The sequence below is a fragment of the Xiphophorus maculatus genome, chromosome 21 (genome assembly GCF_002775205.1).
Source record: "Xiphophorus maculatus strain JP 163 A chromosome 21, X_maculatus-5.0-male, whole genome shotgun sequence".
Taxonomy (NCBI): Eukaryota; Metazoa; Chordata; class Actinopteri; order Cyprinodontiformes; family Poeciliidae; genus Xiphophorus; species Xiphophorus maculatus.
Window position 1 is genome coordinate 10,224,319 of NC_036463.1, and position 18,544 is coordinate 10,242,862.

An 18,544-nucleotide genomic window follows, 5' to 3' on the forward strand; every position below is an offset into this window, starting at 1 on the left:
TGGTGGTTTTCTCTTTATTTGTTACGTTTTGATTCATGGTAAGAACAAACACATTTTTATTAGGTGATCAGCTTGAGCACATTTGAATGCTTTTAAAAGAAGAGCACATTTATTAAATACCAAAAAGTCAATCAGTTTATACGTAGATTTTTCTTTATGAATCACCTCAGCTTGTTAAATGGTCGAAAACATTTAAGTGAATAAGTTATTCGAATAAATCGCTGCTGCTGCTCCTGCTTCTGTCAACAATGGCAACAAACCGTCGTTAGCTTGGATTTCTCGGTATCTTGGACGGACCGGTCTAACGCCGCTTCCGTGTAATCCAGAAGATAAATCCTTCCTAGAAGAGTCCTGCCTTTTTCTTCATGTCGATCTGACGCCATTGGGGCATACCCAGGAACTCAGACCGACTTACACCGAGCAGGTTCTCAAAATCCTCGTCAGACAGGTAGTCCTGTCAGAAGAGAGGTTAGGCCACAGTTAGGCTGAACCCTACTGGTCACAATGTGTTATTACAATAGTCAAGGTTTAACATTTACAACAATCTTAGCTGAATAAAGTATGTCACAATAATTACATCATGGGTAGATGTGATAAAATTAGAAATAAAATTTGATAGAAACAGGACGAATAGGATTAACGATACAGAAAAACAACCAACCATCCTCATATGGTTAAAAAAAAAAGACATGATATGCCATGTTCCTAGCACAGTAGATCCATGCTGACATTCCCATGCACACAGTGCACAAACATGTGGAAAAATTACAAAAATATGTGTTAAGTAAAAATAATTATTCACACTATTACTTTTACTAACCAGCTTATTCATCAAATTCTTACATTTTATCATATATATCTTAGTTATTAAAGGTGAAGTTGTTCTCCTGTTCAGAGCTGCACCTGCATCGTCCAGTTTCAGGAATTTTTTTGGACAGGAAGCGCTGACCACATTCTGCAGAGTTCAACAAGTTATTTTATGTATAGACATCTAGCTGCTGATGAAGAAATAGTTCTCACACTTCTGTGGCTTGAACTATTGAACTTAGCGTGCGAAATGAGAAACATCTATTGGAAATACTGTACATTTGTGCTGACTACTCTGTACAAAGATGATTTGTGGTTAGTACAATGTCATGATGTCTCATCTAAGATGTCTGTTTGACTGAAACTTCACCTACTTCCTCTTTCTTCTAAGAGGGTATTAATCGTTTAGCGTCCAGGAATTGTCTTGCTCCACCTAAATAAAATCTGACATTCTGTGTGATGTAGTCAGAGTTGCTCCGACAGTGTTACCGATCAGTGCTCTCTCCGCTTGCAAGTGAAATAAAGCTGTTCTTTGTTCTCTAACTTTTGACTCTTGGTTTTCCTGAAATTCCCAGATTCCACATATGTATGTACAGTACGTACACCTGATTTTTGTGATTTTAAATAACATTTTAACTTCATATGTTCAATCAACACCCCAGTGTGTTCTTGAGTTAATATCTGTTTGACCTTCTCACTAATTCATTCATAATCAAACATTTTGCTATTTTCTCCAAACCCACCTCTCGCTGGCTGGGGTCCACTCCCTCTGGAAGCTCACTAGCGGGTACATTAATGAGCAGCTTAGCGTCCACAGACATCCCACTACTACCAGCTGGGGAGTAGGTGCCTTTGAATGGGCTGGTGGGAGTGGTGGGCTTGGGTGACATCATCCCTCCGTGGGGCCTGTACATTGGAAATGTGCTTGTAGGCCCTCCGGGAGCACTGTAGCCTCCAAAGTCTGTTGTGTCTATGCCTTTATTTAAGCTGCCGGCATTCATCTCCTTCAAATAAAAACAAAATAAATAAAGAAAAACTGGCCGAATAGAGGCATTAAAATCAGATGTTGGATCAGTAATATTAGCACAGGAAGTAAATCAGGATCAAGATTGTGATCAGTCAATCACTTACTACAGTCATCTCAGAGATAGATGCTGCATCATTCAGCTTTTTTTTTTTATATCCTCGTAGGAGTTTCCCCCCTTTTGAGAAAATCAGCTTTGATTAAGGAATTAGTCGGCATGCAGAACGCTCCTCATCAATAAATAAGACATCAAATCATCCATGTAGGAGCAGGTGTGCTGTCTGATTTCTGAAATGATTCGCTCATACAAGATCATTTATCCCACTCATCTGAAATCTGGGAATTTTTTCTGTAATCATGCTTGATAATGCAATAGAAATAGTAAATTATTCAATCATGCTTTATTTATTTATCATTAGTAATTCTATTTAAAAAGGTGCAAAAGTTTGCATACACTCATTGTGGGCATGAATGTAATTAATCTGGGGATTTTAATGATGCATTTGTACACATTTGAATTTATTGTGGATATTTTCCTAGTTCACCCAGGGTCGACATGCAGGCTGTCATTTATACTACACCTCCACGCTAATATTTAGATGAATGTTCCCATTAGAAAGTTGAAGAAGAACTCCTTTCTTTTTATAGTGTTTAAGAAGATCCTTTTGTAAATATTCTTCAACTCGTCTTGTTAGAAATGGTAGAGCTCAGTTTAATAGATTATTTTTCTCGCACATACACAAGTCTTCAGCCTTGACTACATATCTACAATAGGAATTAGGACCATTCTTTATCCAGTCTGGGACTAGTTTTGTTCTTGGTTTGAGGTAATTCCCTTAAACTATTGTTAGATTTGAAAGCTTCATCTTAACGGCTCCAAACACACTTCTTCTTATGAGGTTGAATTGCTTAAATCTGTCTTGCAAGACCATACATTTTCCCTGGAGGCATCTGGCTCATCCATGTGAGCAATTTTAATTAGGCTTGAAGATGTTATATTTGACAGGGGCTATTATCTGGTCCATGGTGATGTCTAACTGAGGTTAGATTGGCTTTGAATTGCCTCCTTGCTGAAATGAGCAATACAAATAAATTTGCCTTGTCTTGGGCTCATGGGACAGTGATGTTGGTGTTCAAGCATCTTTCACAACACGTTAGGCTTGAGTCCTTGGTTGTTCCTGAAAATTATACCCAATTTTCCTTCTATCTAGGTGTGACAGTCTAAAAGCACAATGATCTCCAAATAACACACAAAAGTGGTTTTTGAAGGATTGAATTAACCTTCCTCAATAGTCCTTCAAAAGCCCAACTTCAACATTAATGAAAATGGGTGAACTATGTTTGAAAACTGGGTCCATGCCATGAATCTGACCTATCTAAACAAGCTCTATCGTTTTCTTGCCAAGCAGACTGGTCAAAAATGTAGTCAGAAATGCCAGATGCTTGTCAATGTTAACAAAAACGCTGTAATCAATGTTCAGCTTTCTAAGGTACAATTAACAATATAGCGGAGGGAGGGAGAGTCTGCACATAATTGAGCTTGTATGTTTTTACTTTTGTGATTGGGAAAAAAAAAATTAATTCAAACGGATGTGTCCATATTTACAAAAAACATCAGTTCAAATGCATCACTAAAACCCCAAAATGGGTCTGAAATTCATTCATACGAAAAGTCTGCGGTATATTTTTGACCATTGTTGGATTTGAGTGACCTCCAGGTAAACCTACACTCCACTTGAAAGGATCCCATGCGTTAAACCAGCCAGTAAAGGTGAGAGGCTCATTTCCCTGTTTCACAAAGATGATGGTTGTGTCAGGGTCGCGGCCAGCTGGATGTGTCTTCAGGTAATCGCGTGCGCTGTTCCAAGACTCTTTGGTCTCAGTTTCATTGGCAAACTTTCCAACCCACAAGAAAATCTGAAGAGACGCAAATAAAGGGGACATGAGATGGAGAGGCTAAATGCAGTACTTCACAGTGTATGTTCGATGGCATGTATCTGCAGGAACTCCACCCTCTGACCTCCTCCCAGGTGTCCAGCAGCATCACGTCCTCTTCGTCCAGATCACTCTGGTCAAAGCTATAGACCTCGGTCATCTTGAACCGACCCGTCTGGTTTGAGCACTCAAACAGACGGGGGGAGTGAAGTGGATTCTCTCGCTCCAGTCTATATGTAGTAAGAGTTGATTAATTTACATTTTTTTAAAAACATAATATGATAGTTTATTGTTTTCAGAGGAGAAAAACACAAAACATCTTAAATTCTGTAATTTAATGCTTTGTCTTAGTTGACCTCTTGTCGCTGGCATAGGGGGCCTTTCCCCCTAGAGCAATCCAGAACTCAGCTGGCTCCTGGCCCTCCATCACAACCTCCTTATACTGCCTAAACAGGCGGTCAGACATGTCTGTGGCCATCATCCTCTCATCTCCGCTGCAGCCCTACCGACATGCACAATTTACACCAATATAAGAACACATGTCGAGCAAAATGCAGGGTTCTTACTTTAAACAACATGCCATTGTAATTGTTAAGCTTGCTGTGCAGCTTTAGAATGGGATTCATACCTTTCCATACCACAGATAGCATTTCTGAGGGGTCCTCAGCAAGAACACGTCATTGCTGTTTAGACATGAGGCCCTTGCTGGAACTTCAATGGCCTTTGTGTTCAGCTCAGAGGTTCCTCTAATCTGGAAGAGGTTGGCGGTGGTGTTAGGGCTGACTGCTCCAGCCCGACCTGTTCCTCCCTGCAAAAACACACATTACTATTATTGCACCTGTACACCAGCGGGTTTTTCTATTATTGTTATTTGAGATCCACAGTTCGGAATAACGTTTAATAACATAACCCTGCTTCAAACCTCTCCACAACTTTCTCCTTGACTTGTCAGTGTTACTGGTCTTAATTTGGTATACAGTAGTGTACAAATCACACCTCAAAGATGATGAGTTTTCCTTTGAAGATAGCCAGGAAGTGGCGAGGCTCCTTTCCCATCACCACTCGGACCTGGACAGGGGCTCCGTTGTACATATTGTCAACGGCAACAGCCTGGTAGGCGCAGGCTGTGATCTCATCTTTGGTGGCATGACGTCCCTGATGCAAAAGATTTAAGGTAATAAATCAGCACAAAGAGCGGGTTTGTAGGTTTGTTAGTATGATAGGAAGAAAGAGTGGGAAAAACGTTTCTGATGAAACTGACCTGCCACATGTAGAGTATGTACTGCTCTCTATTTGACACCCGGTATGTGTACAGCACCAAGTAGCAGTCTCCTCCATAAAACTGCCCGTGCATATTTGGCTGGACCTCAGCCAGCTCCAAATTCTCAATGCGCCACACCTGAAAGGGAGAAAGTAATTCTTGAAATTTTAGTTATTCTTTATGGCAGTCATAGTCTGACTACGGTCTTGTAATGGTTTTATATTGTTACATCAAAGTGTGTACTTTGTACCTTCACTTCTCCTGAACCATCATCAACCAAGTGCTGCTTTGCTGCCATCTCAGGGTGAGCATGGAGCTCCATCACATCAAACTTTACCTGCTCAACCTTGGCTGTATGATAACCCAAATTATGTGTTAACAAATAAAAAATGAACTCAATTAGTTATCTGCAACTAGTAAAAATATTATCTGAAATAAAATTAAAAATGAATCAAAATTGCACACAAAAACAGGTGTCCTGAAAGTGCTGATTGATTTAAAGATGAACCAAGATAGTCATAAACTCACTGATGTTATGTGAAATTACAAACTATTTTGGCCCGTCTTTCACAGTACTAAAATAGTTAACGTTCTTTAAATAATATTTCAGGGATATCTAGGAGTATTTTCCTATGATTTGTGGGGAGCCAAAAGGCTTGGTACTCTGTCCTCTTCTCGTTTTTTATTTATCTTCTCTCACCTCTTTTATTTTTTCATTTTCTGTTTTACAAATGGTGTTAGGAAAACATTTGCTCTTTATAGTTTGCATTGGCGAATTTTTAACTAAGTGAAAAAAATCTGCCTGGCTTGCATTTTTAGTGTAAGTACATTCATTATGAATTGGTGATATTACCTATCTTTCCAACAGTGTGGGTGTTACCCAGTCCAGTAATTTGCCCTTTTTCCCTCCAGTTTTTGAACATGTGCTTAAACATGGCTGACTCTCCTCCCTCACTCATCACCTCCACACTGGTGCTGGATGGATAGTTTTTGGTTTTAATGTAGTTCTGGTGAGAAAGAAAATGCAAACGTCTCAATTACAGAGCTCTAAAAGACAAATAATAATGAAGACATAATTCAGATTTAGTCTTGAATTATCTTTAGTTTCATACCAGTGCTCTCTTCATAGCTTCTTGACGTTCATCCTTTGAGGCCTTTTTGCCCTTCCACACCATCACATTAGACCCACTGTTGTCCAAAATATAACAGTCCTGACAAACAAATAATGACATGTAAAATGTCCTATTTTTCTTAACAAACGGCTCCAGAAGAAAAATTCAAAAGGATTAAATGTAGTTACAGCAGAGCTTAGCAGATCTTGTGTCAGAGGCTGTATGGCCACTTCTTGGATCACTACGTTCCCAGCGTTGTCATACACACTGTTGACAGACAGGAGAAGTGTATGGAAATATGAAATATAATTCTCTGAAATAATATCACAGTCATGATGCAACAGCGGAACAAAATATCAAACATTTGTGTTCTTACTGGTAGAGTCGGACGCTGTTGTTCTGCTCCTGGTCATGTTTGTCATCAGAAACAGCCTTCTTCAGCTGGCTGGGTCTTTTGCCGAGCACATCGGCCATCATTTGTACCAGCTCTGGTGTCTCCTTCTCACGGGCTCCCTCCACGACGACGACGTCAGCCCGACCTCCACGCTCCCTGTCCCGGATGTCCTGAGCCAGCAGCACCGCCTGCAAACACAGTGCAATAGAATAGAATAGAATAGAATATAATATAATAGAATAGAATAGAATAGAATAGAATAGAATAGCTGCTTTAAATGCACTTCTGCTCATACCTTGAGCTTTTCCCTCCTGTCGCATTCAGGGCCATTCCACTGTATGATAGTTTTCCCAAGGTCCAGAAGAAACACATCTCCATTGTTAAAGCTGTTCCAGGACACCTCAACCTGCAAACAAAAATGGAGTTTTAAATTAATTTAAATGGAAATACACAATTGTACAATACCACACAATCACAGCTTTGCTGAGTTTATTAACACCTTCAGTGACAGCTACAACAAATCTGCTATAATCTGTTAAACAGGAGCATCAACACCTCTTTGGTGTGACTGTGCGAAGCCTTAGATAGCAGTAGTGGGAGGTACTACATAGAGTGTAGTAATGCCTTTCATATCCACAACTATTCTTCTTTACAAACCTCTGCAGCTGACACATGCTTCCTCCCTTTGACGTGCAGCAGCCGTACGATGTTGTAGACGTTTGTGTCGACATGATTAAAGCCTGACGCCACTCCACCCTTCTTGTAGCTGCGGAGAGATTAGTGGCCAAAGTTCCATTGTAATAAAACAAACCTGAAGCTGCATTTGTTGTAAAGACACAAAGATTTTTGATTGATTTGGTTTTTTCTTCTTTACTACCATAAAAGAAAAAAATCTGAGAGAATGAACTGGATTTTTCTGAGCCATTCCTCAAAATAGAAAAACATAAACATTTCAGACAAAGCGATTAGCAGTATAAACCGTGTTTTAGGGAGATTGTAACATAGTTAAGTGTGTGACCTTTTGGGTTTCTTATAGTCCCCCCTTAACATTGAGGCAAGTGTACTTTATAACTTACATCAGGCCATTTTTAAAGTAGCTCCTGAACTTTGGTGACTCGGAGCCCTGCACCTCTCTGTACTGCACTGGACTTCCACCCAGATACTCATCCAGCTGCATGACGTAGAGTGCTGCAGATCCCTGCTCATCCTGGGAGGAGGACTGTCCTATCCAATAGTGGATGTCGATCGACTCTCCCACACCCATATTCTTGCTTATCTGGTTTGTAGTTGGGAATTGATAAAGGCGCATGGGTAAATGATTTACATTTGTACACGTAACCTTATCAGTGCTCATTAAATTAAATCAACCAGTGCCATACTCACATTCAGAATAATGTAACAGTCACCCTCAAAGAAGTTACCGAAGGCCTTGGTTGAAACTGGAGTCATCCGCATTTTCTGTATAAAGAAAACAACATCGCTTTAACCCATGGAAGCAACACTCGCAATATTTTGTGAAATGCACTAGAAGATGCTTATTCGTGTTTTTGGAGTTGCCTTACATTGATGGTCCATATCTGGAGGCCTGGCTTCCTATTGATGTTTGCAAACATATCTCTGTCCTTGATGCTCATCTTTGCAGTGAACTAAAAAAGCACAAGAGGAAAAAAGTGACTCTCTAAAGTAATATTTTGTGACAAGGAATCTTACAGGAGATTATTTTTGAATAAACAATGAGTATAAGAATAACTGTATTGTTATAAACTTAATTTAAATTAAACTATGACAGTCACTTGACTATAGCAATAAATGTCTTCATTTGGAAAGAATTTTATGGTTACAACTTCTGTACTTATTTGTAAACTTTAACATGAGATAAATATAATATAAGACAGTATTAAAAGTTGAAAATATATATCAACTTGAATCTTGATACAGTTTTATGATCAATCAGTCTCACTAGCTACACTCAGGTGGCATTACTGCCAGACATGTACAATCAAGAAACCCCTCAAGTAGAACCTGTCTGACAACATGAAGTAGGCTAAAAGAGCAAAATAAATTTAAGACAATACTGCCCACATCTGTCTTTCTGGAATGGGTTAAAAAGTAATTTCTAAGTCTTTTGGGTTCTAGTGAACCACAGTGACAGTCACTATGAACAGAAACTCTCCAGGAGATTGCGAAATAACCCAGAACCATCTCTATGGCCCTGCAGACCTAATTTGCTTCAGTAAATTTCCGTGCTCACGACTCAACAAATGAATCACAACCAGAAGTGACCTGAACGCATGCTCTGTTTCTCCTTGCTACTAATATTGAGGTTGGTGTGCCTCTCCACAGTTTTAAATGTTGGGTTTGAGAGCTGTCTTTTTCCCTGTATGTCATCAAACATGCAAATGGTGGGCATCCAAGGTAACTCTGAACCATGAGTCAATGGTGAAGTCCGAAGTATTCAAGGGTGAAACCGACGATGGCACCCCAATTAAACTCCATCAAGTTCTGCTAAATACTCAAAATGGATCTACAGTACATATCATCAGCTTCTCTGCTTCAACTGATTACCCATAAAATGTCAGTGAACACAATCACTTCAAATGTCATATCATACCATATATCCATTAATGATATCCACTCAAGACACATAAGACCCTTGTAAAATCATATTGCTATAAACCTTTCAAATAGTTGATGTTAGCCAGTTGGATCAGCTTCTGACGGTAGAATGACCCAAACTCTTCTGGAATATCAAGATTTTGGTCCATGTTGACATGAATGCATCGTACAGTTAATGCAGCTTTGCCAACTGCACATTCAGGATACAAATTTCTCATCAGATCACATCCCAAAAATACTCTGTTGGATTGAAACTTAATGACTGTGGAAATCATTGGAGTACAGTAATCATATTCTCACATATAAGAAACCAGTTATAGCTGATGCAAAAGTTGAAATATGTTCCATTTTGCTGCTGGGTAGACATGGTCAGTAACAACAACAACACATAATTAGGGTGAGGTGTTTAAATGATGATCAAAAGGGGAAATGGTTGTGCCACGGAGATACAGTATATCTCCAGATCATTACACATGAACCAGATTATATTGATATATGACAGAATAGATCCATGTTTTCATAATTATTACTCTAAATTCTGATCTGAATGTTGCAGCTGAAGTCAAGTCAAATTTTTGCAATTTATCACTGTTGAGTTTTGTTGGACTTTGTTGAAATTGAAGCGTCCATTTTCTGCTTTTGGCTGAAAGGAGTGGCACCTAGTGTGGTTCTCTCCTCCTGTAGTCCATCTGCTTCAAGCTTCTCTGTACTTTCAAAGATTTTATTTTGATTGCCTTGGTTGTAACGAGTGATTATTAGAGCTGCTGATACCTTTCTGTCATATTGAACCAGTCTGCCGTTTTGTTTAACATTTTTTTCAGACCATTCTTTTTAAACCTAAGAAATGGTTGCTTGTGGTCGGCAGCAAGCATGCCACCTTCAAAATACCTTGAATACCTTTTCTTCCTCATTCTGATGCTTATTCTGAATGACAAGTCATATGACAGGCGTCATATGGCAAATATCAGTAAAATGAAATGTTTGTCTAGCTTCTCTGTTAATAAAAATATTTTAAAATGTGTGCAATATGATAGCTATATGTAACATTCATATATTGAAACTAACAATGGTGAAAAACTCAGTAAGTCATAACTCAATTAAATGCTCAAAAGGAAAAACACAAAACTTTTATGACACTTTTTCAAGATTTATATTCTCCGTCATTTCAGTGGAAAAAGATATTTTTAAAATATCTAGAAGATATTTTTGAAAGATTACATAACTGACAGCGAGGCAGCTGTGGCTACACTAATGAGCGTCAGTCTGGAGTCAAAGCAGCGTGCAAGTCCTGCAATCAGCTGTGCTTTAACAGCCGCTTTACTGATCAGAAACAACAGCGATGATAAGCAAACACTGAACACCGGAGTACAGCTGTCACCCTGCATGACTCAGTGGGATGTCGTGCTACTTTTAATGGATGACGAGGGCCAGAGCATAATCAGTTTGTTGTCTGACTGTCATGTGTCTATAAAGGCTTTGGGTTCATTTAATCCTCAGATACAGTGCCTTTGAAAAAGCTTTAATGCCCCGAGAACCTTTTCAGGTTTTGTCACGTGACAGCAAACTTCAGTACATTTTACTTAAATCTTATGCAAGGAACCAACAGAAGGTTCTCTGTAAATGTGAAGTAGAAGGAAAAAAGATGTATAAATTTCATTATTTCTTTTTACAAACAAAAATCTGAAAATGTTGCAGAAATTGTTTGATAAAAGGATCAGCAAAGACAGATATCACAAGAGAGTTGGAGTCTTTGAATCTTCTTACTTGCAGCAAAGAGAAGTGCAATGAGGACACAAGTTGTTAACTATGGGCACTCCTAGTAACACTGTTCAAGCCATTTTGATTACAAACACTGTGTGTCTGTGCAGCTGTAGATATCTTGTAGATTTATAAAAACATTGGCACACAGGCAAGAAATTAGCTAATTTCTACAAGTGGGCAAGAGTAATTTTCAAATGTCATTCTTTTCTACAAATAGGTTATTGTCTAAAATGTACAATATGCTATTGTGCATTTTAGTAGCAACAAATAAATAAAAGGTAAAACAAACAATGACATTAGTAAATGTAATTTAAAAGTAAAGCATAAAATGATGATAATAAAACAAATCTTTTTATTAATTCTAATACAGCCAGTTGCTTTCAGAAGTCACCTCATTAACACTAGTCTGAATATACTTCTATTTAAAGCTTGTACAATAAAGCGTGTTGTTGTAACACAGAGAATCTGAAAAAGCTGAATGGATAGGAGACATTTTGAAAGGCACTTCCAAACACATCTTGAATTACACCGCTGATAGTGTCTCCAATGTCTTGCACAGCTGATTACTAAAGTGAGATAGATCAGGCCAACTGTACTCCACCAGAATCTTAATAAAACATACCATTAATATTAACAGAGTTCTGCTATTGGCTGACCTGATAGTGAGGCGACTGTGCATGGGCTTGGCTCAGGCTGGAGAAATGCTTGGGAATGTAGCATTTTATGCATCACTTCATTGGGTTTTTTATTGGGGAGACAGAGTCTACATCTTTTTAATGTAAACTCTATTGAAAGTGACTTGTTGTTACAAAGGACTCTGTCTCTGCAGTGATGCCCTTTCACACTGAGTTCAAATGGTGTGCTAATCTCTCAGGGTTGGGTTTTCAGCAAACACGTGAACATTTATCTGTAGTTTATGACATCAGACTAACTCCTTCCCCAAAAATGGAAATGATAGTACAAAGTATTTAAGGCATATTTCAAAATGTACCTGATATCATACAAAAATACAACCGTGATGTTAACCATAAACCACAGATTTATTGTCTTCGTATCAACTTTGCAGCATGAGTCTGCAGCCTTTATTACTCTTAAGGAGTTTATTTGAAGGATTCAGGCCTCTAATAGAATGTGCTGTGTTGCTGTGCAGGGGTGAATGAAAAAACAGCTGAATCATGCCTACTGGATGAGGTCTGGAACTACTCCTAATGTCCTTAGGCCTTTCTTTATGCAATCATTCAACGTCATCTTCAGCAGCAGAGCTCCAGGTTTTCTGTTTAAGTTTTCTCTGGCTGTTTATCAATTCAAATAAAGTTCCAATCAATTCATGTACAGTGTTCAGAGAAAATAGGTCTTTTGCTCTGTAAATTGCTCTGTAAAGTGGTTTTATTTCCACTGTGACCACATGCTTGCTCCAAAGAATGGGCTGCTGCAAAGTCATTGACTGGATACAGTTAGAAAGGCTTTCTTACATCAACATACATCTTTAAATATGGGAACAAAACTGGAAATTGACTGTATTGTATTAGAGATATTAGAAAAAGGATTGAATGTGTCTACAAATAACTGCATTAGTAGCTTGGTATTTGATTAGATCATAATGGATGGATTTAAATATATATAAACTGGATATGGATTGGACATGTTTATCTTGCAAAATCCCTTGACAAGACATTAATTGTCAGTTGCCAGCATTTGAATAAACCTTAATTGAATTAGCAAGCAATGATAGTTTTGGTTGAATGCAAATTAGCAAATAAAACTAAAATATGTTGCTTGTACAATACACTAAATAATGGGAGAAGTATTGCATTAAACTGGGTCATTCTAAAAGACACATTAAGCAGATCTAAAATTAAGAAATGGGACAAATGCAAGTCATAAATAAAGAACTGACATACTAGCAATAGTATTTACAGCTCATATGAACATCTATTCAGAGTTAATTCACCCTTAGTATAATATAACTTAACATTTGACTGATGCCTGCAAGAAGAACTAAACAATAATTCCTATTCTCTCTATTATTTGATTAGCTGGATTGTTGTTGAAGACTTTTGTTAAAGCTAATTCCTGTTGTGAAAATCCATTTTGCTCAAGCATCAGGGAAGAAAAAGCAAATAACGGATTGAAAGAGGAGAGCAGCATGGCATCAGGTAAGACTGGTTTCCAGTCAATTAGCAGCCGCTGTCTTTTCACTCAGCCTACACAATGAGCTTTGTCAATGCCACGCATTAAACCCATCCCAATTTTTCTGTCTCCAAATCAAGCAAATCAAATATGTAATGCTAATTACAAGACTTTAAAATAATAATAAAGCAATCTATCTATTTTCTGTGATTTTAAAGTGTAATATTTTCAAACTGCAGTAAATCATAAAAACAAATAAAAATATGTTTAAACAAGTGGTAAACTTAAAACATAGGAATTGTTCTTACCTTGTGATCTGCTGGATGTGGCGATTACCTCGATGTCTCCTAATCAAAACAGATTTGTGAATTTAGTTATGTATTATTAATCTCCTGTTGGCTTTCCTTCCACCAGTGTGTGTGAAGCAGAGAGGGTTTGATGTATTTGTGTCCACACCCAGGTTTAACCACACCTGCAATTTCCTGTCATGATATTTACATTGTGACAACATTAAATGCACCTACTCTCACCACCTCCTACACACAGGAGATGACAATAAGGAGGAGGAGGACCTGACCTGATGTTTGCCATTTTGTGGTTTGATGATGATAATTTATCGTTTGCTAAAGGAAGAACGTTCACAACTGAGTTGGATTCAAACTCCTGCTTTTGCTTTAAGAAGGTTTTATGAGTTGAGTTAATGTTTAACAGCAGCTCTCAGCTACACGGGGGAAATTACAGGGGCCATGAAGCTTATTATTGCACAAGTGTTTCACCTCTAAGGCAGTGAAATCAGACTCAAGGAGCTATTGAAGGCATAATCAAGGAATTAGAGATTCTCTGAGTCACTTGAGAAGTAATTTCAGATTTCTTGAAATATGTATGGTCCTTGTAAAGCAATGGTGGATTTGGATATGGACAATATGGTTTCCACCTAGAGTGCAATACTACCAGGGGGTTACCCAAAGTTATGTCAGGCCATCCAAAAATAAGTCTTCTATTTTGATTAGTAGGTCTAGTAAATTTATAGTCTGCATCCTCTTTCCCTTATATGCATAGTGCAAGCTCTGTAAGATGATAGGCTTTGGGACCTTTTTAAGAGAATTTGTGAACCCTCAGAAGATGCTGGCTGAATCTGGTTATAGAGTTTCATTATCAACAGAAAATTGAGTCTTGTGCTGACAAGGACTGAAAGGCCACTCAAGGAGGAAGAAGTAAGTGTTCCAAAACTGAAAAAAGCAATCACAGTTTGCAAATAAACTTGGGGACAAAGACTATGGCTTTTTGCAGACAAGCCTTGTTGTCCAATAAGCTAAAATATAAGTGCTTGAACAACAACCATTGTTATATTAGAAGGAAAAAGCTGGAGGCTTGTGAGCCTAAAAACAAAACGCCAGCTATGAAGCATGGAGGTGACAACATTGTATTGTGGGGGAGTTTGATATGGGAAGAACTGGTGCACTAAACAGAACTGATGTCATTATGAGGAAAGAATATGAAGGGGATCTAAGGTTTGGACCCAAATGGACCTTCCGAGTAGAAAAAGACCCTACACATACTGCCAAATTAGTTATAAAGTGGCTTAAGGACAACAAAGTCAATGTGTTAGAGAGGCCATAACAAGCATTTATTGAGTTCCCAAAGAAAATCTGGACAGTGCTGAAAAGTTTGCAATGCTGCAGGAACATTGTTTCTGTCAAGAGAAATGGATTAAACTTCTAGCAAACAACTGTGATTGGCTGGTGAAATCCTAAAGGTTTAACCCAAGTCATTAGTTGAAAAAGGAAAAAAGTGTATGTATAGTTCTAAATGTTGAAGAAAGTAATATAAATATAATTGTTCTCTTTGTCCTGGTAGACAGTAAACAGGAATTATTTTAGTAATCCAAACTGAGTTAGACCATAAAATGTTTAGTCTGATTTCATGTCAGTAAGTGAGAAAAAGCTTAAAGGTTATATGCCTGTGTATACCATTGTTATAAAAATTAAAATGTCTACTTTGTCTACATTTGGTGCAGATGGAGAAGCAAGCCTGGGACGCCAGTTGTGCAGAAACCGCCAGTGTGTTTTCGTAGGGAAATTCATGCAAATTGGTGTTTATGTTCACGTGCAAAGCATGAGGTTTATTCACACTCTGCATCCAAACGTATTTGCACAATCTTTGAGATAACAGAGTGAAACACTTTGCAAAGAGCAAATGTTAGTCCTTTGCCAAATAATAACTTTAAAATATTGTTACAGAAGCTTAATGGTTCATCTTAAACTTCAAGAAATGTCTGCTGTTACGTAGAGTTTATTTAACTTTGCAATGGCAGGCCACTTCAACACGTGAAAAGCAAAAGCTCTTTAATTCCACTGATGGATCAGCTTTGCCTATTTTCAAAGTATGTGAACAATCTGTCAGGTTCTTTTACTTTTATACAGCTATCAAAGATGAATCATAGATTAGACTTCCTCATGCTTTCTTGTAGATATACTGTACATCTACTGCATTTATTTTTTATTGAAATAGCATCGTATTGATAACGCAGTCCCTCACAGGGAATCTAAAGAGTTCACTGTTACATAACTATTATTGCTATCAACTTGAGCTCAATAAAGTTGCACTTACCTTCAGTGATGGCACCTCATTTCTTCATTCACTCTTGAACTCCATTCAAAATCTAACATCAGTTGCACTTTATGAACTTTGGCCCTTTCATATCTGAAGGGAAAAGTTGAAGGCTAGAAGGAAACACCAACAACAGGAACAGTCCAGGCTTGAACAATAAGCCGTATAATGCTTAATCCACCAGCGCAACTCAGCAACGTAAGCGGAAGGCAAAAGTCCACATCTTGACTTGGTTGCACATTAACTGGTTTATAATGGTGCAATTAATGCAACTGCATGCGACTGAACCCTGCAGACAACACAGCTCAGCAGGTTCCTGCTGAAAGATAAGTTTATAATTAAAGGGACTTTTAAAACAAGTCATGATGTAGTGGATAAAGCTGTTTGCCTCACTTTGTTGAGAAATTGAGATTATATCAAATTTATACTTCTACTAATTGTTTTAAAAAAAAAATACATTATTTATTTATGTATTTTCTTACTTCTTTTCTCTTTGGCTTCAGCTGAGTTTCGCCATAGTTTGATTTTCAATGTAAAAACACCGAACAAATAAACTTGATCCCTTTGAGTGACCAACACCCATAACTTGATATGAAGAAATCCTTAAAAGTCATGGCTTTGCGTTCCAGCAGATACGGTGTAAATTTAACATTCTTGTGGCATGATAAAGGCATTATTTGTCTTAAATTGTGCAATATGTGTGCAATTTGAAAGCAGACTCTCCAGGAAGGTGCCAGTCTCTGCAATGGACAGTCTGCGGTGTCAGCTTACTTACGGGAGAAAGCTAAACTGTGCTGTGCTGTTAACATTCATTTTCCAGTTTCTGCTCCTCAGCCCACATGTTTATTTAGCTGCTTTCACTCATAAACCAAAACAGGAGACCATTACTGTTGAATACTGGATGACAAATCACTAAGTCTTAGAGCCAAGACAAGATACAAGGCATGTTAGAGGTAGTATTAGCATTGATATGGAATGGTTAAGGTTTCCATATAGTTACTAGCTATTCTCTAACAGCTATCACATGTTTAATTGAACATTATAAGACCTTCGTTCCTGTAGCCTGAGGAAAGCAAGTATAATCAAAATTGGCATGAATGTTTACTGTAAAAATTGAGGCCTGTGTATGAAGGCCATTTTTTAGACAAGCTTAAAATGCAAAAATATGTCAATATTCCAGTCGATGATCATTTATATGAAATTCTAAACTATCATATGACGTCATATTTGGTACCCAATTATTGTCCAAGCAAAGCTTGGATCATTTAAATATTAATTACTCCCTCCTGCGATATGTTAAAATCTACACATGGAATAATTTGTTCTACATAATAGTAGTAAAACGTGTAATTATTTGTCTTGATTATATCGTGAGATTTGTAATGAATGCTGTGTTTTAACATTAATCTTACACAAAACACTGTAGACCTGAGGCAGCCAATCAACAGTTAGTAGTTTTAATTAATTCATAATTATAAATATCCACACATACACACAGTCCTTCCTCAAGGTAAATAGGGCTGCTTACCCTGAATACATGAAGAATTATTTTAACATCTCATTTTTAAACGACTATGAATGTTTTTCTGTGTTGTCCAAATCTTGTTCCATTAAGCATCCAGATTTTCATCTGGTTCTCTGCTTTTCTCCTACAGAATAAACGCGTCTGTATTAGATTAAAGGACAAATGTAATATTTTAAAACTCCCAGATCCTGTAAGTAAAATAGCACCAACACATCACAATAAATAAGTAACAAAGATTTACACAGAAAGATTCTTTGGAGCAAAAACTCTTTTAAACATAAAGGCACAATCGACTATTGCAAACAGAAGAAGTAGTGAGCAATCTTATCCCCCTTACCGATTTTCAATACAGGAAAATTTTCATTGGTGAACTGAGCATTTTTCTCCTAACCAGCTAAAAATAAAATCACCAAATAAGTTTTGTGTAACATCATTATAATGAATAAGTTTGTTGAAAGTGTAATGTTTTTCAGGTATGAAAATGTGTTAACTCTGAGTTTTTCTTTTTTTTTGTAACCTCTGTCATAACAAGACATTTGATAAAGTCTGTGGATCCCGTGAAGAGTGAAACTAACACCCACTTTTTCCAAGTTTTCCTCCAGCGAGTTATTCCATGATAATTACCTGGACCAGTGTCTTATTCTCAGTGTCTGGACCAAATGAGTAGCAGAAACTATATCAGTTTTCTAACCTCCCTTCTAACTTACATGTTTAAGCTGGAAGATACGTTTTTTTTTTTTTGCACTAAAGGGACTTTTAATTATAAAGTACGGATGCGTTGTTTTTTTATGTTTTGGGCACATTAGTTAACATAAGAATAATGATTCTGGTCAGAACTGAAGCAGAAATTTTGTTAATATGAATACTGACAGTGTTTTAGTTGTTTTGTCATTTTGGGGAATTACATGAATACTGGACTCACCACTGATCAATTATGAATCTTTGGGTAGAGTGCCGGTCTGTTAGGTCTCTCCTCTACTTTTCTCAGACATTATTTCTCTCAACTTTCTTTTCTTGATTGCATATATTGTCTTTATAAGTCTTCACCTTAAGAACCCACACTAGACTGGAAAATGTCTTATCACTATTTTCATTCTGGGTGACCACTGTGTTATTCATTGATGCCTTGTTTGATGTTCTGCACATAAAATCATCACTCTTTGCTAGCCAGGAACGTTGTTTGGCTGACTTGTGATGCGTTTTTCACTCACATACTTAAAAACATACTGTATTTCAGTCATGAAAATTTATATAGCTACCATGAGTAACAAACTGTAACAAACCTGATATGTACCATATAACTTCTGAGTCTATCTAAATGAAGGTCTTTGCTGAGTTTTGCCAAAGTTCTTACACTTTGATAACAAGC

The 18,544-nt window shown here is 37.5% G+C and overlaps 1 protein-coding gene across 2 annotated transcripts; it reads right to left on the reverse strand.

The window, feature by feature from the left end:
- On the reverse strand, positions 1-15,819 carry vill (villin like). 2 transcript variants are annotated; one of them, XM_023326611.1, is made up of 20 exons: positions 15,651-15,819; positions 13,349-13,387; positions 8,096-8,179; positions 7,917-7,991; positions 7,610-7,809; positions 7,191-7,299; positions 6,829-6,939; positions 6,516-6,721; positions 6,328-6,406; positions 6,140-6,238; positions 5,881-6,034; positions 5,278-5,378; positions 5,028-5,165; positions 4,763-4,921; positions 4,395-4,574; positions 4,123-4,268; positions 3,852-3,996; positions 3,560-3,748; positions 1,551-1,811; positions 211-454 (listed from the first exon to the last, which is right to left on the reverse strand). In XM_023326611.1, the coding sequence occupies exons 3-20, from the start codon at positions 8,165-8,167 to the stop codon at positions 341-343; spliced, it is 2,538 nt and encodes an 845-aa protein (XP_023182379.1). In that variant the 5' UTR covers positions 8,168-8,179; positions 13,349-13,387; positions 15,651-15,819; the 3' UTR covers positions 211-340. The 2 variants fall into 2 exon arrangements, with proteins under 2 accessions (XP_023182380.1, XP_023182379.1); XM_023326612.1 differs by lacking the exon at positions 15,651-15,819 and having other exon boundaries at positions 1-454; positions 13,349-13,476.
- Between the last annotated feature and the right edge of the window lie 2,725 nt (positions 15,820-18,544).

Coding starts and splice junctions, on each gene's coding strand:
- vill (XM_023326612.1), bottom strand. CDS start 8,167: ATGAGCATCAAGGACAGAGATATGTTTGCAAACATCAATAGGAAGCCA. Junction 6,722..6,828: donor ACAGGAGGGAAAAGCTCAAG/GTATGAGCAGAA, acceptor CTGTGTTTGCAG/GCGGTGCTGCTGGCTCAGGA. Junction 6,035..6,139: donor AAGCTATGAAGAGAGCACTG/GTATGAAACTAA, acceptor CTTTCTCACCAG/AACTACATTAAAACCAAAAA.